Consider the following 26907-nt stretch of genomic DNA (forward strand, 5'->3'; position numbering starts at 1 on the left):
TATTATTATTATTATTTTCTTTTAAAGAAAAACTCTCTGCTACTCTCACACAGTAGCAGACTGTATTAATGTTGGTATAAATAGGGTGGCTATGAATATAAGTAGGTAGTCAAAGTGCACTCGCCCTGTTTCACAGAGGCTATAGGCCCAAATATAAACCAATCTATCCCCAGTATGAATGTCTGTAAATAATATACAGTCAATCCAAAGTGGATAATGAGAACTCGTTGTATGGTACTGCAGTTGCTTCATGTTGCCATGAGATGGCACAATTCACCATCAAACCATGATGAGACTGGTACAGGTCAGAGTTAGCCTGGCTCCAGCCAATAGACCCGCCCACTCTCTGAGTGAACTGCATCTCAGCGCAGAGTCTGAAATCAGGCTAGGTCAGAGTAGGCCTACCAGAGATAAGAATTCAGCGTCAGAAAGGTTGATGAAAGTTGTACCTCATCATATTTAGTGCCCACTCTTTAGTGCCCACTCTCTTCTTTCATGCCTACTCTTATAATTGTGCCCATTCTCTTTTTAAATGCAATATCTCTTAATAGACAAAAGCACATGGAAGGACCAAGTTACACCATAATGTTATTTGCCCATGCTTGCACAATGCACGCCCTATATTTTGGAGGGGGGAAACAATAATAATAAATGTCATTAACTTCTGAGATCTAAGAAATTCAATTACTTTTTGGTCACATGACTTTGATAGCTAAATCTTTGTTCAACTTCTTCTTTAGTGCCCACTCTTATTTAGTGCCCAGACTGCCCACTCATTCATTAGTGCCCACTCGTATTTATAGTGCCCACTCTTACTTAGTACCCACTTCTTATGTAATGCCCACTCTTGTTTAGTGCCCACTCCTTCCTTAATGCCCACTCTAATTTAGTGCCCACTCCTTCCTTAGTGCCCACTCTTATTTAGTGCCCACTATTATTTAGTGCCCACTCTTATTTAGTGCCCACTCCTTCCTTAGTGCCCACTCTTATTTAGTGCCCACTATTATTTAGTGCCCACTCTTATTTAGTGCCCACTCTTATTTAATGCCCACTCCTTCGTCACCCCTCACTGCGCATGCTCCGTGCGTCTCCTTCATTGTGCCCTACCACTAGCTTCTCCCATCAGTGTGCTAACTCCCTCTCTCTCTCCTCTCTGTGTGTCAGTGTCTCTCTACCATCTCCCATCACCACCAGTATAGCAGCACATGCTAACAGTATAGCAGCATCACCCCCTCTCTCTCTCTGTCACAGTGTCTCTCTATCTCTCTCTCTCCAAGGCTGCGTGCACCATCGTCTCCTCCTCGCCAAAAACAACCTTTGCATTGGTATGAACCTAAAAAAGCATAATATTTTGTATTAATACTGCTTGTTTAGCTCGTAATATTAACTCTAGCATGCTTTGCTCTCCACCAGTCCAAGCTGGTGGTGGTTAGCCTCCAATCAGCTAAAGAGGAAAGGATGTCACGCTACTAATACTAGCATCCATAGCTAAATGAGAAGTTATGTAATAATGATGTTTTAATGTCCTTTGTTTATAATGCTATTATAGGGTTTAATATCCCTGATATTAACCGTTTCACTGTTGTTTCAGGGACGTTCATGTCGTGTTCAGTTGGGAATTATCTGGAATTTTAGGTTCAGTCAGTCAGTCATGCAGTGCAGGTTCATAATCATGGCTTGTGCAACATTACTCGAGCCCAGAGCTATCTAAGATATATTTGGTAGCCTTTCTGGGCAAAAAATAAAAGAAATAGCAGATCTACAAGCTCGGCGCGACGCCTTGTGAGCTTGTAGGTCTGCTATTTTTTCGGCAAGACCCGCTGCAGCTGACAAATTGAACTATACGCCCCCATTGAAGCCACTACGTTTCCCCTTATGACCACCATCTGTCTGTCTGTTGTCCTTTGTCCCTTGTCCCTATGCATAGGTCTAGGAGTAGTGGTCAATCATTTTAGGTGTATGCATGCGTATTATATAGCCTACTAAGTATTATTTTTCTTCCCAAGGCTGGGGAGATGTATTGGGATGCATGACTAGCTCTCAGATCAGATTTAATGTATTGGAGTAAACCGTTGTGCAGGGGTGATGGTGAAGTCAGTTACATTCAGTTATGGGACTTGGGACAGACCCAGATAAAAGAACTACCGGTATCTTAAAAGCAGTAGGCCTATTTGTTGATTGATTGACGACTATATTTGAAGGTTGCAAAGGAAAAGGTACAGTTAGTTCACTGGTACAAGGTCAACTAAAAGGAGATCCTAGAAGGCTTTTTTTTTTTTTTTTTTTTACACAGGAACCCTTTATTTATTGCAACACCAACCATTGACAGCCCATGCATCCAAACAGAAAAGTGTTGTATTAAACAACATTGAACTCACCAACATTGCAGCTTTCAGTTACTTTCTGTCAATTCAGGTGATTTTTTTAGATATTGGAGTCTGCAAGCACCCATGGGTGTCCTGCGTACCACCTGTTTCTAAGTTGCACATAATGCAGGAGGTTGCCGCCTTGCTGGGCATTCAGGGGCAAGTTGCGTTATTGAAGACTGGGACTTGGCACATACCCAGATAATAATCTTTAGTTTAAACCTCTTATCTTCAAAGCAGCATTTGTGCCTTTCTGTCTGGGTTGTGTTGGTAAACCAGTAACTGAAGTGTGGCATCTTGATCCTCCTTCCCCTTTTGACCACTTGAACCCCAGCCAGCACCGGTTTTCAGGGGAAACAGGAAAATAGCAGATCCACAAGCTTCACAGAGCTTGTAGATCGGCAGTTTAGGGGAAGATATTCAGTGTTGACCGAGAACATAAAAGACACTTGTATAAAGCCTTGAGAGACTCTACTCAGCAACATAAAGGGGTTTAAGTGGTTAAAACGTTTCTCATAATTATTATATAATCAATTATTTTTCGCAGAATTGCCATAATCGTTTAGATGTTGAAAATTGAATTTTGTTTTCTTTCAAACATTTTCAAAAATAGTGGAAATGGCCGATCTACAAGCACCGTGGCACGTTTTGAGCTTGTAGATCGGCGGTTTCCAATATACTTGTTTTATAAAAAAGATTTAAGTGTAAAGTTATTAAATTATGCAAGTTATTTGTCATATCTGCCCGGCTTTTGTTTACAAAGCCTGGAAACCCAAAAAAGTCAAAAAAATCAACAGAAACACAATGAAATCGTTAATAACAATGTGTTTATTGAAAATGAATCGTCATTCCCATGTCATAATTTTGACTGGGCCAGAAGTGGTTGAAATGCCAGCTGAATTGGCATTTTGTTTTGACATGATTATCTATTGATTTTGTGAGTCACTTCTGAAGAGAAGAAGAGAGGAGATGTGGCTGTTTAATGACTTCTGCTATGAAACATTCTGACTTTGTCTCTTTCTTTATGTCTTCTCTTAGAATAATGGCTGTCCCTCCTTCATACGCTGACCTGGGCAAGTCTGCCAAGGACATATTCAACAAAGGCTATGGTGGGTACTATTTAAACGGGGCGTGTTGCCCCGCGCTATTCCGAGGTCCGTTGTTTCCAGGTCCCAGTAGTCTGAGGATAACCTGCCGACGCTGGTGAATGCTAACCTGGTAAATGCTAAGCCTAAACTCTAACCGGACTACTGGCACCTCGAAACAACAGGACCTCGGAATATTGAGATTTGCCATTTAAACGAGCCTTCATGGAGACTGGTTTTCTGTTATTAGTCCCTGAATTGTACACATTGGCACTCAGCATTTTTGATTAATGACGGTTGAAGCAGTGTTGAAACGCATATTTTATTTGTGGCAATAAATTACCTGATATTGCATCCATGTTGCTCCACAATTGAATTTGCTATTTGCATTGGAGTGTCTAAGGAAAGCACTTGGCTGTCTCATGTACAGTGGTCAATCGTTCTAGTCCTTTTAATAGATTTATTTACTTTCAATTCAATTTAGGCTCTTGCCTCCTATCGGTACTTCCAAGCAATCATATTATCTGCTTTTCAAGTTCTGTAGCAGTAGCAGGAAAAATCTATAACTGGAGCGGTTTATACAGTAGCACCTCTGTTCCAATTCAGTTTAATACGTCAATTAATTGCCTGGAAATAATTGAAACAGAAATAGTTTCATGCTTAATTTGCACATTACTAGAAATAATATAGATGTGGGCGTGCTCCCAACTGCACATGTCTTAACATTTGAAGTGTTCAAAAACAGCTGATCTACAAGCTCGAGAAATGTATTGGAAGGCACATGATCTTTGGCACACCTTCTTCAAGGGTGTGCCAAGGATTTGGGGGTCCTTGACGTGAAAAAGTTTGAGAAGTACTGAATTATAAAATTATGTTGTGACAACTTAATGTTCTTTCATCAGGGTTTGGTGTTGTGAAGCTGGACCTGAAGACAAAATCACAAAATGGAGTGGTGAGGAAACCTTTCTGTTATTTTATCCACCTGTTCACTGACCGTATCAGTTGGGGAAGGCTGTGGCTCAGGAGCTAGAGCAGGTCGTCCAATGATCCTTGGTCGGCGGTTCAAACCCCGGCTCCTCCTGTCCACATGGAAGTCGAAGAAGTGTCCTTGAGCAAGACACTGAACCCCACAATGCCTCCAACAAGTCGGTCGGTGCTGGCTTGCCAGCATCAGGGTGTGAATGTGGGCACGCTGGTGTCGATTGTTCGCCGCTTCACCTCCCAATATACGAATGAATGAACCATTGTAAAGGAGTACTTAGTCTTAGAATGACTTTAAAAATGCCATTCATTGTTCACTGACTGTATCCTGCTGTCCATCTACACATGTGTATCTTGTGCTTTCTTGTCTCTACATTTAGTCTGTCGGGCAGAAACCTAATTTCTTTTTTGTAAATGAATGCTCCTACAGTACTTGAACATGCACACAAAAAATGTATCCAAAATAGAAGATCTACAAGCTCAAAAGCGTTATTTGCTATATTCTTCATATGAATCCTGTAAAAGTAACCGTTTTGGACATAATGAGGTTTCTTCCCGACAGACTATTCTGCAAAATGCCCTTCTCTACAGCAGTGTTTCCCAAACAGTGGGTCGGGACCCATTCTTTTTTGTTCATGCAACCATTTCTACGAGTATTAAAAAATATATATATTTCAAAATATTTTTTTAATTTAATCAGAAATAAAGAAATACGTTTCGTACGCTTGGGTCCCGGCGGAGACACCAAAATCCATCTTTTGGGTCTCTGCTGAAAGCTGTTTGGGAACCTGCTCCATGAAGCAGCTAAACACCCCGGTCCATAGGTTTGACAGGTTGACCATAAAGTCTTTACTGCCGGTGGTAATGCTGTTCTACTCAGCTTGAATAGGCTCTGTGTAGCAGCCTTATTGGAAAGATACTGGGCCTCTTCCTTAATTCCTTCACAGGTGTTACCAATGGAGGCTCCGTTCCATTCAGTGTAGCTCTGTGATTCTTAAACTTTTTAATTTCAAGGTCCCCATGACTCTTGAGAGTGTACAAATTAAGGCTGGGCGATATCAGGAAAACCTTCGATATTGTTGAATACCTCGATATCGATATTACTCACGATATTAGTCAAAACAATTGCATTATATAGTTTTTAATGTTTTTCTGCTTTAGATCCACTGCCTGCCTAACCCAGATAATGAATAGAATAGCCATGCATGCACACTGCACAGAAATTAAATGCCTTATTTCCATTTTACAACAGTGGTTTTATTGAAATTACCACACCCGGTTACAAATGGACTGCTTTTTTGCATGAGCTACGTGCATACATACATAGTGTGTCTGTTAATTAATTTGACAAGCCGCCCTCGTCGATATGTATACCTCACATTGATAACCTCGATGTTGATATTCTTTCGATATATTGCCTCGCCTTAGTACAAATGGAACCAAAAATGGACTCTCAAGAGTTACACACCCGTAATGGGGGCCATTTGGAACCCCCCTTAAGGAACCATGAGGGTGCCTGGACCTCACTGTGGGGCCTTTTCCACCAGCAAAGAACCGGTTCGGGTTAGTTTCTCCCGCCTATGGGATGGCAACTTTCTTGGAACCTTGGTTAGTTCTTGCGAACCGGCCACGCACCAACTTTTACGGTTCGGAACCAACTCGGTTCTCGGTGGAAAAGCTCACCTCTGGTTCATCCCATAGGCGGGAGAAAGAACCCGAACCTTTGAGACCCACTGGCGTAGCAGAGTGTTTCCAGTGAGCCAACATCAGCACAATACATCAGCACCCTGACTCTTGAGGGATTGCCCATAAGGTCTGACACCTCATTACTCCGACCACGTGGCCAGTGTTGCCAGATGGGAAATGTTGAATTATCGTACCGGAGGCTTAAAGTTGGCGTATTTGAAAGAAAACTATTGTACAAAGCCAAAACAGAGACATCACACATGAAAATAAGTAATTTCACCCCCCATAAATGCGTATTTAGTGTAATTGAATGATTGATCATACAGAGGGACAAATTATTGTACATTTGGCAAGTGGCAACACTGTACATGCCTACACGTGCGGTTAGAGATTAGAGATAGGGTTAGTAATGGGGGGGACGCAACGTCGGAGAAATGTGCCATCAAAAAACAATGACACGGCACAGACTCTTGTTTGACCAGAATTGACCTTCATTAGGATCATTGGTAATATTTGTGAAGGACGCAAGGAAGAGGCCCAATTTCTTTCCAATAATGAATGGCTGTCTGTGCATAGAGCCTATTGTCCCGTGTATCATAGAGAAACACGGCAGGCCCGGACAGGGCCTGTCATGTGTGTCTCTCTCTGCCTATACCTGCTCCTGCTAACCCCAGCTCTATGTCTCCCATGTCGCTGACTCTTCTTCTTGCCCTGGACCTCTGTCACTGTCATGTATAGATGGTAAGCCCTGGTACCCGACGCCAACCATACGCCGTTCATGTGTTGCTTATGTGGAACGTGAACGCAGTTTATGTTTTTCTGTGGATTTCCCGTTATGTTGTATTAATTCCTTCCTTCATTCGTTTATTCACGTGATGATCGACACCACCACGCCCATCTTATTCATTAACCCATTCAGAACGGGTACACAATTTGTCTATCATTATTTTATGCTTTAACTATTGAAAAATAGCAGATATACAAGCTCACAGCGCGGCTGCAAGCTTGTAGATCTGCTATTTTTTTTAAATCGTGAAAATTAGAATTTTGACCCGATTCTATAAGTGTCTTTTGAATCCTTCCAAGATTTTTTTTAAAACCTATGTTTCTATGTCAGCAATCTGGCCAGCCATCGTCAAAGAAAAGGTCCTTTTCACTTAACTGGAGCTCAGTTAGTCTGTTCTTGAGAGACTACTGTGTCAGTGGTTCTCAAACCTTTTCATGTGAAGGACCCCCTGGGACCACCCAGAAGCAAAATTTGAGTTACAAACGTTTGCTTTAAAAATACACATTCAAAGATTTGCACGCATTTTCACGACTTTTTCCAAAAAAAACTAGATCTACAAGCTCACTGTGAGCTTGTATATCTGCTATTTTTCACTGGTTAAAGCAGTCAATAATTCTAGGCCGAAATGGGTTAATGGATGTTTCTAGTTCTGTTTTTCTTTTCAGTTTTTTGTCTTTGTTACTTTGTTACTGATTGTTATGTATGCGTCATGCATGATACATTTTATTTTGTCATTTTTGTTTACCACATTCAAATCTTTTTAACCTCTATATACTTGACTGGGGCCCCCCAGCGGTTTATACGTTGTTGTTTTTATTTTATTTTAAATAATTCGTTGGATTGGAACAATTTGGAATTGTACAATTGGAACAGGTGATTCTTATTCATAATTCTATCCCAGCCTACAATCCAGATGCCCTGACATTAGACCCCAAACCCTGTGTTTTCTTAAGAAAACTTTCGTTGTATGAAATATTACAAAACTCTTGAATGGAAACCGTTCTGGGTCAGGGAATGGCACATATTTCTTTTGTTTGTACAGTTTAACTTCTTGAGAAATTCAATGGAACCCAGAGCTAGAGACATGGCTGTGCTCTTCAATGTGCCTGCTCTGTGTATTTGCAGTAGATAATGACATGATAAGCAGTCAAATGCTGTACCTGTCTCAGACAGAGAATACTGTGGTATTGAAGTTGAGGTATAGACGGAACAGGCTGCCTAGTGTTGGTTTGGATCCAATTAACACGACGTATAATCCGTTTTAACAGTTTTTATTCAGTGCACAGACTCTACATAACAATACAGTTTCCCTCCATATTCACATCTGATCCCCAGCGCGTCCTGCGCATGCGTATAGACCCACAGTGTGTGCCGTAAAGTGTGTGAGCCGTAAAGTGTGCAACAGAGTGGCAGTGTAAGTTAACAATCTCACTCTTCTTTCTTTAAAAGAAAAATAAAAAAAACATTCAGGCATCCATGAAACAGGTGCATTGAAAAGGTGCATTACAGAGGAGAACAATTCAAAACATTTCAACCAAAATAACAAAATACAAATGTCAGTCAAATACAATCATTACCCACTTTTTTTTTATTTTATTTTTTAAGTCATAACATTTAGGTAGGATTCCAAAGTCCTTCGCTGAGTGCTTTCAATAGCACTAAAGGTGATGCTCCCTTTTTGGTTAGACAGTCAGCGAGTTGGGCCTTTGTCTCTGACCAGACCACAGTTTTGATTTTCTTGCTCTGAACGAGCTCCTTGATGCCACTAATGTCTAGCCGAAGTCTTTTCTCTGTGACCTGTTTTGTAGACTTAAGGGCATCGTACAGCGAGTGATTGTCAGTCACACAGACCAACGGAGGAGCATTAAGATCAACAGTTCCAGTAGTGAGCTCAGAAAAGAGGGTGGCAAGGAAGATTGAATTGTCTATTCCATCCGACATGGCAAGAGTCTCTCCTGCAAGGGTGCTTCGCACCACACGTCTGATCCTCCTTGATTGCCAACATAGAGGAGAAAACATCCCGTTGTCACCCATGAGAGTGATCAATGTCCCCCCTTGTGTACCTCCATCTGGCAAGTTTCCCAGCGAAGCATCACTGAAAACAGTCAAGTTCAAAGCATCGTTATTACCCAAATGTTGAAATTTCAGAGTAACCTTATCAGCTTTGAGTTTACGAATCACCTTATTAGCATCATGGATGGACTGCACAGTAGCATTTTTCAGAATGGATGCCAAAATACAAACATCAAACATAACATCAGGCCTGGTCTGTCTTGCAACCCAAAGTAATTGTCCTATTTTTGACCTAAGCTGCTCTTTTTCTGTCTCGGTAAGAGGTGAATCTCTTTGTATACCACGTGCTGGTTGCATGTGGATGGGTTGCATGTTTTCAATATAGCAGTGCTGATGCATCTCTATTACACCATTAACAGTTACAATATCCATTCCCACATAGCAGAAATTCTCATGTTCCTCACGTCCCACATGGAACGCAGACTTCAGTCGAGGAATCACATCATTTACAAAGTGTTTTGTGCCTGCCCACAGAAAATCATCTACATGACATGCAAGTACACCTTTAACTTTGCAGTGTTCATCTAACCAATAAAACACTGCGGGATCCACTTGGGACACTTTACCACCTGTACCCAGCATGATTTCTTTCACCCTGTTGTACCAATAAAGTGATGCATCAGCTAGACCATAAACACATTTCTTTAGTTTCCATAGAATCCCTTTACTGTCTGCTTCTGGGGGTGGACGAATATAAATGTCCCTTGACAACTCCATACCCTGCAAAAAAGCAGATTTAATGTCCATAGAATGGACTTGCCACTGATTTTGACAAATCACAGTTAGCAATAACCTTAGCGATTCAGAGGCACAGGTTGGTGAATCTTTCTGTAGCTGTTGAATATTATGCTCTTCAAAACCCCTGGCTACAAGTCTAGCTTTGGGCACAATACCCTTGTCAGTGTCTTTTAGACTACAAACCCATCGGGTGGAAACACTCTTTTGGCCTGCATCTACAACTTCTTCAAAAACATCATTATTGTTCCAGTTTTTTATCTCTTCCTGTTTAGCTGCATCAAATGATACATCATTTGTTATAAGTACATCAGCATCCCTGACTTCTGATTCAATACTGATATTATTAACACGTGACAGATCAACTGCCTCCTTTTGACCATGACTTCCATCAGTTTCGATATGTTGCAGGTTATACCAGTTTTTGTACTGTCCTGTGGCTTTGCCTGCTCTGCCTAGAACTTTAGCTCTACATGAAACATCTTCATCTCTTTTCATAAAGGTTACAGTCTGTCCTGTTTTCAACTTTACACTTGCAGAAAGAACAGAGTTATCATCATCACAAACAGTGTGCTCCATGTCATCATTTTGTGTCACATCATTTTGAGTCACTAGTGAACGTGCCCCTTCTCCTGTATTAGACTCTCTGTCACTCTCCTGTTCATTTTCAGTGTCTGTGTTTTGTTCACTATGTGAGCTACCTGTGGCTCTGTTCACAACACCTGCACTTTCATCCTGCCCAGTGTCTGCTGCTCGGTTTTGTACATCTTTCTCACTGTGTACCTCAACTTGTACATTATCCTGAACATGTGTGTGTACCTTATTAAGTCTTAAGTGATGGACTCTAACAAGGATACCTCCATGTCTTACAAATACAACAGCTCCATCTTGACCAATTACTACTCCTGGTCCCTTCCACTCTGCACTGTCAGCCCTTTTGTAATAGACTTTGTCTCCCGTCTCATATTTTTCATCTGTAGGTCTGAGCTGCTTACGTAGTGCTCTCCTAATCCTCTCTGAACACTCGGATTCAGTGAAAGCCTTCCTAGAGGCATGCAACGCTGATATGTGTTGCCCTACCCTTGCACTCACTGTAGTGCCCTCCAGTGCAGGTAGCTTATCAACTAATACACTAGGTAGGTTAGGGTTTTGACCAAATACCAGTTGATGTGGACTATAACCATGAACACTATGCATACAGTTCTTAGCCATAAGGGCCCAGTCCAGGGCAGTGTGCCAGTCACATCCGTTTTCCTTTCTCACCTTGAGGAGGATGTCGGTGAGAGACGCATTGTGCCTCTCAAGAAGTCCATTAGACCAGGGACTATATCCTGCTGTTGTCCTCGTCTCGATGTTGAAGTTTTCTGCCATGTCTCTGAACTCTTCATTATTGAACTCGCCGCCATTGTCGCTGTACAAAATCCGCGGGGGTCCGTGAACACTTATCCATGTGTGGATGAGGGAGTTGACTATCTCCGAGGCCTTCTTTGTCTTCACAATGCTTCCCGCACTGAAGCGTGTAAATTGGTCTATCACATGTAGGTACCATACCCCTGGTTCCAACTCATGCAGGTCCACTGCCACTGTTTCATTGTACTCTGAAGCTAGAGGCAGTCCTACAGCTGGCTTAGGCTTCGTTTTGCTGTATCTCGCAGTCATGTACTATTTGTTGCAAAATATTGAGGCAGTCCTTGTCTTTGTTACCAGAGCTTTGAATTAGCCTCTGCAGCCTTTCTGCTGATGCGTGACCAAACTGCTTGTGAAGCTTGAGAAGGACTTTGCGCTTTTCACCTGGGGACATGTTCTCTGTCACTGTCAGGGCTTCATCTTCAGCTGTCGCTGCAAGTATCATGTCATCTTTAATTTGTCTCCTTGTGTTGTCCTTGTCCCTGATGTCCACACAGTAGTGTCCTGAGCTGGTGAACTCAAGGGGTATCTGTTGCTTAAACATCACTGCTCTGTCATTTTCCATGTCTAAAACAGTTCCTGCTCTCTTCAGTGATGCTTTGCTCAGCAGCAGTGGAATGTCAACTTGGACCACTTCTGTCTCTATTTGACATTTTGTTTGTCCTATTTTAGCAGGCAGTTTCACTTTTCTGGTGGAATATACTAAATTCCCATCACCAAAACGAAATGGTCTGCAACTGGGATTTTCTGTCTTCTTTAGCTTATTTTCCTGTTCTTGACTGAGACCATTAACATAACTGTCAAGCCATTTCTCCCCACATACTGTACGAGTGCAGGCAGTGTCTATGATGGCTGATCCCAGGGATTCAGTCATGAAAATTTCACAGTCAGAAATCGGGTCATTTGTTAACAACGTGATGTTTACTTCATCCACATTTTCGTCTTCAGTTAATCTTACTTGTTCGTTCTTCTTGTGGGGGCAGTCTTTAGCCCAATGGAAAGTGCTTTGACACACCGCACATCTTGAACGCCTACCGAACCTGTCCAATGGATTGGTGCCCGGCAACGGCGTCTTTTGTTGAGCATTTTGAAACGTCGTGTTCCGTTTTCCTTTTCCTTGTCGTTGTTCTGTGAAGAAAGCTGCGTCCTGATTCAGTTGTATTCCGCTTGACGAGCCTGCCGTCCTTCCTCCAAAGATGCGCTTGAGTGCTGACTTCATCGATGAAAACTTTAGATCTGGGCATGCCGTTAATGCAAGCTGTCTGTTTTTCTCATCGAGACAGGCTGTATCTAGTAGCTTAAAAGCTAATACAGCATCCGGGAGCGTCATGTCATACTTTTTTATCCGGTTGTATCGCTGTTCAAAGTCAATTATGTAGTCTGCCATGGAAACTGAACTGTCTTTTGTCAAACGATCAAACTCGGAATACGCTTCGTACGCCCGGTCCTTTTCCTCCAGCTGAAACACACCGTCCAGCTTCGCTATTAAAGTGTCCATACCGTTGTCCTTGTTCAGATCTTCTGCAGATATCTCCATAGCAATTTCCCTTGCTCTTCCTTCCAGTCCCAACGCCACAGCAAGCGCCTGCTTTTTCTTGTCGAGTTCGGTGACTCGCTTCCATATGTTGACTTCATTTTTCCAACTCTCGTATGAACGGGCTTCGTCAAACCTCGGTGGTACTTTGTAGTTTGCAGCCATCTTCAAACCATCCTCTGCTACCAATGTTGGTTTGGATCCAATTAACACGACGTATAATCCGTTTTAACAGTTTTTATTCAGTGCACAGACTCTACATAACAATACAGTTTCCCTCCATATTCACATCTGATCCCCAGCGCGTCCTGCGCATGCGTATAGACCCACAGTGTGTGCCGTAAAGTGTGTGAGCCGTAAAGTGTGCAACAGAGTGGCAGTGTAAGTTAACACCTAGTGCCTACCTGTCAACACTAGTACTATCACAACTACTTCAGCTAAACGTATTCCCTCTACAAACTTCCTATCATTTACACAGGTGTCATTTGGGGCATCAGAGGATGGAAATGGCCACAGCCTAGTGTTGGCGTTTAACCTCATATTCAGTTATTTCATGCATATTGTACCATTCATTTATTAACCACTTTAAACTTGACATCCCAATTTTGGGAATGTCATTGTAGGCGAACATTTTCAAACATTTCTTGCTCTTTTCGCCCCCCAAACAAATGGCGAAAATAGTTGATCTACTACAAATATGATTATTTTGGGGGTCCAAGAAGTTCAAATATGATTATTTTGGGGGTCCAAGAAGTTCAAATATGATTATTTTGGGGGTCCAAGAAGTTCAAATATGATTATTTTGGGGGTCCAAGAAGTTCAAATATGATTATTTTGAAGGGTTGGCTGAAAAGGCTGTGAACCACTGGTCTACTGAATGAAGGCCGTAAAACACTTATTATTTAACACTATTTGTTAAATTGCAGCAGCAGTTGGCTAAAAAAATCGTATCCTTTACGTGTGCCATTTTATGTTCACAGTGGTCTTGTTGTCCCTTTATGTACAATGTTGCATGCATCTTTTGTCAGCTTAATGTAATTTTTTCCCCCACTTTTCACCTCATGTTCATTCTAGAATCATTCAGTTTGGTCACACGTTTGCTCATTATTAATAATCTTCGTAACATCCTGCTATTGAATGCCTTTTCCCCACAGCCACTCCTTCTAATGCTGTGTAACACTCACTCTACTAGTATGTAGCTATAACTTAATAACTAAACAAACACTGTATATACATATGCAGGAATTTGATTTGTAAAAACAAGGGTGTCTATTTTCGTAACAAATTAAGCCCCTGTATTTCCTAGCACAACCAATGGCAAAATGTATCTGATCTACAAGCTCACGACAACGTGCCCAGTTTGGGCTATTGTTTATTCCTTTTATTATAAGATAATTGTGGTTAACATTTTTTTTATTGAATTATGATATCTTAAATGTCAAACATATCAGACAAGTCTACATCACCGTTAACCAAACACTGGGTTGGGACCCATTTGTGGGTCGCGGACACACTTTTATGGGCTTCAAGTCAATATCCAGCTAAAAGAGATTTAAAAACATTTTTCCAAAGAACTTCATACATTGGGAAAAAAAGAAACCTTTTCATGAGTAAGAAGCCTAGCGAGAATAGCAGATCTACAAGCGACACGTTTGCGACATGTTAGCTTGTAGATATGCTGTTTTCACTAGTTTTGGGTTCCTGTGGAAGACTTCAAATTCCCCTTTTTGGGTCTCCAGCTGAAACATTTTGAGAACGATTTTGAGTCTCCCCTTAACTCTGACAGTGTACAAATGGAACCAAATGGACCCGTTAGGGTCCATTTGGTTCCATTTGTGCACTGTTGGAGTTACAGACTTGTATGTGTCCATTTAGCCCCCCCTAAAGGAACCCACAGAGTCCCTGTAATCCACTTTGAGAACCACTGGTCTATAATAATAGTTGATAACACTAATGTGTTGTGTCCCTCATGTGCCTCCCTGGCGCCCCCCTCTGTCAGGAGTTCAACACGTCGGGCTCCAGTAACACGGACACGGGGAAGGCAGCAGGGAGCATAGAGACCAAGTACAAGATGAGCGAGCTGGGGCTCACCTTCAACCACAAGTGGAACACCGACAACACACTGGCTGCAGAGGTCACTGTGGAGGACCAGGTATGTGTGTGTACTGAGTTGTATTACCGGGAAAGATAAAAATCACACCTAATGTGAAGTGAGCGGTGGTCGTGCTTGCATAACGTCTTCAATTGGTGATGTAATACGGGCTACACACACACACACACACACACACACACACACACACACACACACACACACACACACACACACACACACACACACACACACATTGCTATAATAATAATAATAAAACGTTATTTGTATAGCACCGTTCATGACATGAAATGCAGCTCAAAGCGCTTTACAGAGCAGAAAATGAAGCACAAGTGCTTAACAGAGAAAAAGTAAAATTAAATAAAACATACAGAATAAAAAGAAATAAAAATGATTACAATAAAGCAGAGAAATAAAAACATAGAATGGCTATGGCAAAACGCTGAGGAAAACACATTGCTATGGCAAAACGCTGAGGAAAAAGACTAGGATATAAGTCTAGGATGTAATTGGTGATGTAATATGGCTACACACACACACATTGCTATGGCAAAACGCTGAGGAAAACACATTGCTATGGCAAAACGCTGGGGAAAAGTGGCTACAGATGGTGGCTACAGATAATTGATGATGTAATATGGCTACGCACACACCCATATTGCTATGGCAAAACGCTTTTTTTTTTCACAATATTCTGTTTTCTTTTGATGGATCTGTATATCGTACAATTTTCACCAGGTCCTCACAAGAGAGATTGTTGTTTTTATGGTTAAAACATATTTTTGTAGAGGGTCAGATTGGCATTAGGCCAACAGGAAGATTGGCACTAAACAAGAGTGGGCACCTCGATGTAAAATTGGCTATTTGGGCCAAAATGATTTAAAAACTTTCTCTGGTGGGAGTTGACTTGTGTAATGAAGTCGACTGAGTCGACTTCATTACACAAGTCGACTCCCACCAGAGAAAGTCGAAGTTGAAAAAAAAATCCTTTGTATTTTTAGTTAGTTAGTTAGTTAGTTTCGTGCTCATACGGGCACCGCTCAACATATATTTATGGAAAACAGTAACGTAACGACTAATGTAAACTATAATAATACGGGATTAGAACATGATTGAACACTTGACAATAATATTTCTACAATTGCTACAAATTTTATACATAAAAAAAAAATCATTTGGGGTATAAACGACAATAATATGGCTTATATTTCTACAATTGCTACAAATTTTATACATAAAAAAAAGAAATTGGGGTATAAACGAGAAGTTGAAGGATTCATTTATAGCTAATGTATTGTTGACTCTTTCTTCCTCCACAGCTTACTAAAGGACTGAAGGTTGCTGTGGATACCTCATTTGTACCAAACACAGGGTGAGTCTGAAGTCATTCATAATGTAAAGAGATTTGTGACAAACAGATTTAAGTTTCTTCCATCTCCTTTTCACTGATTCAACACCACTGCTATGTTCAGTTCTAGATTTACTATTTTCCTTGAATCAATTTCATTGTAAAGATAAGTGATATTCCTTGGTTAAAACAAACACCTTTTTTGTTAAAGCTATATATTGTGATAGTAATCATAGCTATAGAGTGTTTGTTCAGTAACCCGAGTCTCCCTGTCTCTCCAGCTCTTAATTAAACATGGAATACATTTTCAGGATGGCAACATTTCAGCCAAGCAGGAGAAAGTACCCATTTATCAGCTTTTTTATAGTGTTCCAGTTCCAATTTTGTCTGCTCATTTATTTGTGTCATCAGTTCCACTTTCACTTGTTGTTTGTCTAATTCTTATATCCTGATTAGATAAAATTCGTATCCCGACCTGAAAATGCATTCTGTTTACTCAAGAGACACGGAGACGCCCGTTACTGAACACTCTATAGCAGTGGTCTTCAGCAAGGAGTCAGGGACCCCTAGGGGGTCCTCAGAGTTACTACAGGGGGGCCACCATGTCTTTTGTGTTAAATTCTTATTTAGAATTTAAAACCATGAATAATAACCACAACATTTTCAGTCGACAGAGATTTTATTTAGCATTTAATCCATGAATAATAACCACAAGGGGGCAGAAATCCCTAGGTAACGGACAATTCAGATTCAGTGGGCCATGATTTGATAATAAATCCCCCACTCACTGTGACTAAATAAACAGAGTGCTTTCTAATGATCCATGATGAAAACAACAGAAACTTCCGTTATCTTTTATTGATAATAAAAACAAATGGAGTATAAATATTGGCCAGCATCGACAACATAAAGCAGGGTTCCCCAATAGGCGGCCCGCGGGCCATTTGCGGCCCGCGGGGGGCTACTGTCTGGCCCACACCAACCCCAGTAATAATGGTGGTATAAGAGCAGCACAACACTAGTATATCGTCGTTGTCGGGTGGAAATCTCGTATCTCCAAATTTGTACGTTCTTTCGCAAATCATACAAGGCCGTCGCACAAAAGTAGTGAAAACAGCAGATCTACAAGTGCTTGTAGATTGGCTGTTTTCACTAGTTTAAATGATAAAATACAAGATTTTCACCCGACAATGACGAAAACTGTCGCTGGAGTAGTGGGAACGCCCCCGTCGCCCCCTGCAATGTTGTGGCCCTCAGCTTGGTACCCTAGACATAATTCGGCCCTTGGGGAAAACTAATTGGGGAATATACATAATATATAAAGGCTTCTTCTGCTGACCAACCAAAACATATGGCTGGTCTGGGCATTTAGTAATACTAGTCCTGTGCCCGGGGGTGTGCGATGAGGGATTGAATTTAGGAGTCTCAGAAGTAATGTTGGAGAACCCAGACCGGTGCCCGTTGAGCAGAATAGTTACCATCCATGTCCAGTTGTGCAATACCTGTTGTATCAGTCTGTCTGGCTGGCTCTCTTTTATGCCCATACTGTACATGTATATGGTGTTCTGTGTCCAGGCCAGTCTGTGATGTCATCTCCAAATTTGGGCACTGTAGTGATGTCAGTCAGTGATGTCAGTTGGGCATTATGTTACCATGGTGGCGACATTGTTTAATATCAGTGATGTCAGCATGACAGACGATCAGACATTCGATAAAACTAATAGTCAGATGATAAAACTATAAATAAACACAAAAAAAAAAGAATCTGTAACAACATACATTTTTTTTTTAAATTATAATGTTTACATTAGTGAATTGATTCATAATCATTGACTCGATCACATCGCGGCCATGAAGGTCAAAGAGTTTCGTTTCCCGTTCTTTCAAAGGCTCTGGTTCGCCGCACCCTCTGACCGCACTTGGAATTTTGGCTTGAAAGTTATATTGGCTGTCCACAAAAAACCTTAGTTCCCAATTTTAACTGAGTCACTTTTCATGCATTCTGGGCAATTTTTGAAGCGGTGAAAACCGCTTCCAATGAATGGCTTTGTGTGTATCATGCCCATATATGGTCATTTCAGTCCAGAATGAACAGGCTTTTTCAAAAACAGAATGTCCGTTTAATTACCATATATGGTGATCTCAGTCCAGAATGAACAGGGTTTTTCAAAAACACAAAGTATGTTACCTTATGTCCATATATGGTCACTCCAGGCCAGAATGAACAGGTTTTTCCTGTCCCACAGAATGTCCGTTTAATTACCATATATGGTGAACTCAGTCTAGAATGAACAGGGTTTTTCAAAAACACAAAGTATGTTACCTTATGTCCATATATGGTCACTCCAGCAGGTCACTCCAACAGGTTTTTCCTGTCCCGTACGTGTAAAATATCAGTCCAGAATGAATAGGCTTTTTCAAAAAGCAAAATGTCGATGTCCCTCCCGGTTAGATGAATGGATACTTTGAGGATTGGTCAAGCTTCACATGATAATTTGGCCTTCAGGGTTTAAAAAATGTAGTAAGCCACAAATACATTCAGAATAGAGGTTTTATCTGTCCACCGCTTCACTTCGAACCGACGTTTGATTTTTTATATGATAAAACTACAAATAAACCCCAAAATAATAATGAATTCTGTACCAACATACAAAACTAAATGTAATTTAACTTTGACATTAGTGAATCAATTTCATAATCGTCCATGTCATTAATGTATGAATCGGTTTTATTTTCCACTGCCCACTGGTCTCCTCCCGTCAGTAAGAAGAGTGGCAAGCTGAAGACGGGCTACAAGCGCGACTACGTCAACATGGGCTGTGACATCGACTTCGAGGGTCCCATCGTGCAGGCGGCTGCCGTGCTGGGCCTGGAGGGCTGGCTGGCGGGCTACCAGATGGCCTTCGACACGGCCAAGTCCAAGCTGGCCCAGAACAACTTCTCCCTGGGATACCGGGCAGACGACTTCCAGCTGCACGCCAACGTGTGAGTACTCTAAACTCATTCAGAACGGGTACACATTATTTTATGCTTTAACTATTGAAAAATAGCAGATATACAAGCTCAGCTTGTAGATCTGCTATTTTTGAAAAATCGTGAACATTTGAATTTTGACCCGATTCTATAAGTGTCTTTTGAATCCTTCTAAGGTTTTTTGCTGACATAGAAACAATGTTTCTATGTCAGCAATGTGGCCAGCCATCGTCAAAGAAAAGATCCTTTTCACTTAAATGGAGCTCAGTTAGTCTGTTCTTGAGAGACTACTATGTCAGTGGTGCTCAAACCTTTTCATGTGAAGGACCCCCAAAATGATATGTATTTGGCCACGGACCCCCATCTCAAAATATTTAGTTCCAGGGACCACCCAGAAGCAAAATTTGAGTTACAAACATTCGCTTTGAAAACACATATATTCAAAGATTTGCACACATTTTCACGACTTTTTCAAAAATAGCAGATCTACAAGCTCGCAGCGCGGCACTCGGTGCCGCGCTGTGAGCTTGTATATCTGCTATTTTTCACTGGTTAAGGCATTCAATAATTCTAGGCCTAAATGGGTTAAACAAGTAAGGCCTGCGGGCAAGTTTTATACGGCCTTCTTCATTCCTACATTGTATTATACATGGCCCGCCAGCACCATCAATATTTTCCTGGAGTATAATTTTTAGGATTCCTTGTTCCCTGTTGTCTTATTCTGAAGAGATCAAAGAAAGGCTGTTATTTGTGTGTGGTTCAGAGCACACACCTGACAAAAGACCATTGATATTAAATATTGAGGTAGATAGTTAAATAAAATGGTTTAAATGTGATGCATACGTGTACAGTATATGTAACTTTGTTATGGTCTGAAGGTAGATTCCTGTATGTCAGGAGATGTAGTCGGCCCTTGGGTGTTTTAAAGTTATACCATGTAACCTTTTTTATAAAACAAATCTTAAAATTGTCCTAACTGTTAAATCGCTAAAGTTTTAGAACACCCACTCCGTTATTTTCAGCTTCTAAAGCCTTCTCTTTATATGTTTTCTATGATCCTGGCCGGGGTCCGGTTTTCACGGAAAAATAGCGTCATCTGCATCATCTGTATACATTGGCCAATCACATCGCGGATCATACACACATGATACACTACCGGCCAATCACAGCTTATCTGCCATGGTCTTCAGGAAGTAGCCTCGCTCAGCTACAGTGTTTACCATGGTGAAGGATTCTTAACCTCTTAATCCCCAAATCCTGGCCTGAAAATTACGTTCTACCATGCGTTCTACCCCTCCACGAATTTGTATCGGTCGCGGTGGTTTGCGGCGCCCCGGTGGTCTGCGGCGGTGGTCCGCGCCGACTCTGGGCGAAAACCGTCCAAAAAAAGCAATACCGCTACTGACCACTAGTTTAGCAACTTACACAGTATAGCTTTAATATTTTCTAATGTGCCCCCCTTTTGAAAACAAGTTTGGACACCCCTGACCTACAGCAGGGGTTTCTCAAATCTCAACCTTCGTACTTTGCTTGCCTTAAATCGCTCTGGATTCAGAGCGTCTGCTAAACGCCTCCATTGTAAATGTGTTCCAGGAACGACGGCACAGAGTTCGGCGGCTCCATCTACCAGAAGGTCAACGACCAGCTGGAGACGGCGGTCACCCTGGCCTGGACGGCCGGCAGCAACAACACCCGCTTCGGCATCGCAGGCAAATACCAGCTGGATCAGGACTCCTCTGTGTCTGTGAGTTCACCGGTCCTCAACACTTAACTTTTTTATTGATTGATTGAAGACTTTATTAGAAGTTTGCATAGGAAGAGGTACAGTTTCATGACGTACAGTTCACTGGTACAAGGTCTACTAAAAGGAGATCCTAGAAAAGGCTAAGCTTATTTCCACAGGAAACCATTAAAGTATCTCATATAACATTGAATGACAGACGAATAGAACACAGTACTATGCTGTAGATATAGTCAGTAAAAAAATAATAAAGAAAGAACAAAATACAGAAAGTCAATACAAACAGTAAGTATATACAGAGAAGGGGCAGGGGGGGTAGGTCTGGGCTGGGCTAGGTTTGTTTACCAGTTGCGAACGGCTGCTGCATCTCTGTATTAATGCCAAATATTCCAATATGGATTTGATATACGATATTACCCTACAAATTTCATATTCAATATTTTAAGTGTTGCAACAGTGAAAATTAAGCATTGTTCAAAAAACTGCATAACAAGTCAATATCACTATCACAAGTTTAGCAAAAGGCAAAACAATATGGGTGATATGGCCGATATATATCACGCATCATTGTCTTTTGCAATACTGATATTGCGGATGGTTATACCTCGATAACGATACGATAACGATATATTGTGCAGCACTAACTGATATGTATTTGGCCGCGGCCCCCCATCTAGGAAACGGATAGAACCAGAAATTACGTTGTCCCAAAATGTTTCTCTCTGTCCGGCTCATTGCTTTTACAAAAATCCATTTACTTCTGATTGTGTTTTTGATCAAAACAAGCTTTTTTTCTACTGACCCTAACTAGGAACGCATCATCTTGGATAAAATGTTTCTTATCCAAGAGAAAAGAACCCCACTTACTTTGAGAACCCTTGCATTTAGGTTTTTAAAAATGTGAAAAAATCTCTGGGACTCCAATTTACCCTGTAACCTTTTATTAGTGTGAATTAAACTGTTGAGAGGGTACACATGGAACCGCTCTCGAACTGAAAAGATTCCTGCTTTAGAGAATTTTCAGATGCTGATGATGTTTTACAACCAGATGTTTTTTCTGTCCGTTGTGTTCATGTTTGTTTCTCTGTTGTTTGTGTTTTTCTCTGCTTTCAGGCCAAAGTGAACAATGCCAGTCTGGTTGGAATAGGATACACCCAGAGACTGAGGGCAGGTGGGTGTCACTCATCACACACACATACAGTTCACACCCCTGCAGAGCAGTGGTGGAAAAAGTATTATTATTGTTGTTTTACTTTAAGTAAAAGTATCAATACGGCAATGTAGAAATACTGTTAAGTAAAAGTCTGGAATTTCAAATGTACTTGAGTAAAAGTATAAATGTATTGGTGTCAAAATGTGCATAAAGTACCAAAAGTAGAAAACTATCAATAATCATTATCCAGAACGTCCCATTTCACAAGTTTCCAAATGTATAAAATGTATAAAGATCTGTTGAAAACAGCAGGTCTACGAGCTCTCCATGTGTCGCATTGTGTTATAGGTACCAGCTTGTGATTTAGTCAGTAATTCATTGCCAACCTATTATAGTTTACAGACGATTTGGATGATCTAACAATAAGGAGTAGAGATGCATCTAAAAAATTAATGCATTTTATCTTTAGTTCGTAGAATGTTACCGTAACTCTATAGTTCCAAACATTCCAATCATAATGGCTGTTAATGAAGCAACACTCGATACACGAACCCCGGGATCACATCGCGGCCATGAGGTCAAAGAGTTTGGTAACTCTCCCTTCTTTCAAAGGCTCTGGTTTGCCGCACCCACTGACCGCACTTGGAATTTTGGCCTGAAATGTAAATTGGCTTCTTCTTTCGTGTATCATCGTCCTTGATGATTGGCTGACCACAAAAAACCCTAGTTCCCCATGTTAACTGAGTCACTTTTCATGCATTCTGGTGAATGAAGCTCAATACAGGCTGTTCAGGATGGAACTCGTTGAGTAACGGATACCTTTATGGCCACCAAGTTCACATACTGGACAGTTTTATCTTCATAATACTTGCATAACAGTGTTCAAAAAGACAGAAAACTGACACAAAACGAGCCTTAAAACAAAGAAGAAATATAAATAAAAATATAAATAAAAGTATTTAAAGAGGGACCAACAATAACAGAGGAATAGTTTCAACAATGACTGTAATAATGCAGTGAGTTACACTTGAATTCATATAAATGATACAGTATTTCCATATACTGCAAATGATGTCTGTTTCACCTAGCGGAAATGTTGTGTAATATCACACGGCATTCACTGCACACAGTTTGTAATTAGTTATTATACTGTAGGTTTTAACTGTATTTTTTTTTTTTTAATGTGAACAATTTTCAAAAAACTTTGATTGTATATAAAGAAAGGGCTTAGCATGCATTACCTTTATGTTCATCCACATTTCTTCAAACGTTGCTCCGCTTCATGTTATTCTCCATAGGTGTCAAGGTCACCCTCTCAGCCCTCATCGACGGGAAGAACTTCAACGCCGGTGGACACAAAGTGGGCATGGGCTTCGAGTTGGAGGGATGAGGAGGGCTTTAGAACCAGAGCAGCACCCACCCACCCACCCACACCCCCTACCCTACACAACACTCCCACCCACAGCCACACAATCACACTACTACTACTGCTACTGCTACTAGCCCAACGACCACCTACAGTACCATCTTTAACCCATTTAGACCTGCATCCCTGTCACTCTTGATTTGAGCCACTTTAACTATTATGTCATGCTTTAACTATAAAAAATGGCAGATATCGAGGAGTCATATTACATTGTACTGCAACTGATGGAGGGTGGAGAATTAACACTGCTCAAAGAAATGAAGGGAATTCTTTGAGCAGTACTAAATTATACTATATTCCAATAAATTAAAATAAATGAAGGGAACATTTTGTTCCCTTCATTTCTTTGAGCAGTATATTTTCACAGAGTCGGGTGGACTACATCGTTGGAGGAGCCAATAGCTAAACTCTATTTTTACCGGATGCTTTGTTTGGTGGAGTATCTGCACAACAACGGCATCGTCCACAGAGACCTGAAACCGCGGCACTCGCTGCTGCGCTGCGATCTTGTAGATCTGCTATTTTTCAATAGATAAAGCATAAAATAATGGTTAAAGTGGTTCAAATCTGAAGTGACACAGATTTGCATTTCAGGTCTTAATGTCCACTACCAGCCCAACAACCACCTACCATCATTAAGTACAGTAGCTGCTTCTTTTTGCCCCCCCACTTGTACTTGGATTGCACTGCGGTGTCGCGCAGCGAAAATGGCAGATCTACAAGCCGGTCGAGAATTAAAAAAAGAAATAACCATCTTTTTTCCGTACACGAGATGAGAATCAACAGTTTGTTTGATTTAGTCATGTTGATATTTTCACGCTATGTGAATAGTTTGTGTTAGTATCATGTGTCTGTGTGATGATGTTATGTCGTCAACTGAGATGGCTTCTTAAAAAGAAAACAAGTTTTAATGTTCAGTGATTCTCAAACTACGTTTTTGGTCCCATGTGTACACACGCTCAGAGTTACACACCAGTAAAGGCCTCTCCATACTTCGACCGAAATGTTCGGTGAGTTGTGTTTTCCGACGTGCACATTTCTGAACTCTCGTTCGGTCCAATGCTTTTCAGAAGTCCAGAGGGATATAATGTTATGGTAGAAAAGAACCTTTTGACCGAAAACGGCGGTTTCGGTCGAAGTATGGAGAGGCCTTTAGGGTCCATTTGGAACCTCCCCCTCAAAGGAACTGCTGAGGAGTCCCTGGACCACTGATCTAATACTGTAGCTTCCCCACCTGCATGAATCCTTGCCATCTTTCAGATGTTGCATTTTGAAGCAAAGCCTTTGCCACAAACTGTACGTATGTCTGTATGTGACCAGCTCTCTTAAGCTTGTAGAGCTGCTACTTTCAACGCGCAACAACGGATAAAAAAGAAGGATCTGGCACTTCTGTCCTCTTCTCTAAACCTATACTTAACAGTTGGTCCCGATATGCAATTATTTCATGAGTATTTTGGCAGCAATTTTGCAGCATCAATACAAGGGGAGATTGTGCGCTTCGTTATTCATTCCTTTTGACTTTTCACTGTAACTTTTTATGCATTATTCATGTCCTCTGGGTCCGGGGAGGGACGTTATTTATTCCAGGATGTTTTTTGTTCGTTTATTTCTTTTCAAGTAGTCACACTGGTTTGAAATGTACCGTTCCTTTTCAAGGTTCTGTATTTTGTCCTTTTTTTCCTCCACTTTTCCTTGGATCCTGGTTAGCAGAAAAGAAACGCTTGTTTAAAGTGATTTTTGACCTGATTTTCGTCTTTGTGTTGCTTTGTATTGTTTTTGTGCATGAAACACATTTTTTGTTTGCATCGTGTTCATGTGTAGGTCATACATTTAATAATCCAGTATTTTTATTTTTATTTTTTATTTTATATATACTATTTGAGTTGTTGCTGGTTTTGTCATGATGTCAAAATGAAGGTGTGGCCGCTGTTTCGGCACTACGGGCATTTGTGGGGAGTTGAGATTTAGACCCATGTTCTTGTCATTCATAATGTAGTTCTTACAGATAATTGAAAAGAAATCCAAACATAGTGCTAAATAGTTTCTCCTTTTTAATAACTTCTTCGTGGCTATCCCGTCATAGTGAAAACCGATATAGTGGAATCTTCTGTTAGATTAGTTGGGTGGCATTTATGCAATGTTGTTTATCCCGCATCTGTCTTTTTTTTTTTCTTCATAATGGCAGTCGCAAAATGAAGAGACAAGATGTAATTTGACTCTAATTTGAGAATATTTTTGAGCCATTTTCGTGGCATCTTGGGGATTGGTTATAAATTGTCACATAAAAAGTTTCACACATGCAACCTGGGCCTGCTCCAACATTAACGTGCATGTGTTCATCTGAATGATCCTTTCTCAGCATTTGGTAATGATGTTAAAATGAGGGGTTGTGCTGTACTCTTATTGTACCCCTTTTTGTTTTGATAATTAGCGATTTTTTCAAATTGCATTTGTTTTGTTTTTCTCCCCATCGGTTCATGTCTGTCATTATGTATGACTCTTGTCATTAGACCAAGTGGCCCATGTTTCAGTGAAGGGAATTATAGTAATAATAATAATAAATAAAAACTATGTCTTGACATTTCTTTCTCATATGCTATTGTGATGGAATGGATTCAACTAAAGCAGTAGTTATCAAAGTTTCTCATGCCAACAACCCCTAAATTGATAGGCCTATATACACTGCTCAAAAAAATAAAGGGAACGCATAATCATTGCAATGTAACTCCAAGTCAATCACACTTTTGGGATATCAACCTGGCCAGTTGGGAAGCAACACTGATTATGAATCAGTTTCATCTGCTGTTGTGCAAATGGAAAAGACAACAGGTGAAAATGAGGCAATTTGCAAGACAACCCCTAAAAAAGGAATGGTTTTGCAGGTGGTGGCCACAGACCATTTGCCTGTCCTCATCCTTTCTGGCAGATTTTTGGTTAGTTTTGGATTTTGCCAGTGCCCTGACCACTAGAGGTAGCATGAGGTGGTATCTGCAACCCACAGAAGTTGCTCGGGTAGTGCTGCTCATCCAGGATGGCACATCAATGTGCACTGTGGCAAGAAGGTTTGCTGTGTCTCCCAGCACAGTGTCCAGAGCATGGAGGCGATACCATGAGACAGGCCAGTACACCAGGAGACGTGGAGGGGGCCGTAGGAGGACAACAACCCAGCCGCAGGACCGCTATCTGGTCCTTTGTGCAAGGAGGAACAGGAGGAGCACTGCCAGAGCCCTACAAAACGACCTTCAGCAGGCCACTAATGTGAATGTTTCTGCTCAAACTGTGAGAAACAGACTCCATGATGGTGGTATGAGGGCCCGACGTCCACAAGTGGGGCCTGTGCTCACAGCCCAACACCGTGCAGCCCGATTGACATTTGCCAGAGAACACATGGACTGGCAGGTCTATGTTGGGTTTTTTGGGTGTTCCCTTTATTTTTTTGAGCAGTGTATATGGTCGCGGACCCCCATCTGAAAACCCCCCAGAAGAGTCATTAAGAAATTGA

At 41.1% G+C, this 26907-nt stretch overlaps 1 protein-coding gene across 1 annotated transcript; it reads left to right on the forward strand.

The window, feature by feature from the left end:
• The first annotated feature begins 1251 nt into the window (after positions 1 to 1251).
• Positions 1252 to 25920, forward strand: LOC308299200 (non-selective voltage-gated ion channel VDAC2). Its single transcript, XM_080742925.1, has 9 exons — positions 1252 to 1325; positions 3405 to 3475; positions 4354 to 4403; positions 14654 to 14806; positions 16084 to 16136; positions 18876 to 19097; positions 20679 to 20829; positions 21940 to 21997; positions 23278 to 25920. The coding sequence occupies exons 2-9, from the start codon at positions 3409 to 3411 to the stop codon at positions 23367 to 23369; spliced, it is 846 nt and encodes a 281-aa protein (XP_080599051.1). The 5' UTR covers positions 1252 to 1325; positions 3405 to 3408; the 3' UTR covers positions 23370 to 25920.
• Positions 25921 to 26907: the final 987 nt, after the last annotated feature.

This window comes from Nannobrachium achirus (genome assembly GCF_963921795.1).
Source record: "Nannobrachium achirus genome assembly, chromosome: 15".
Classification (NCBI taxonomy): domain Eukaryota; kingdom Metazoa; phylum Chordata; class Actinopteri; order Myctophiformes; family Myctophidae; genus Nannobrachium; species Nannobrachium achirus.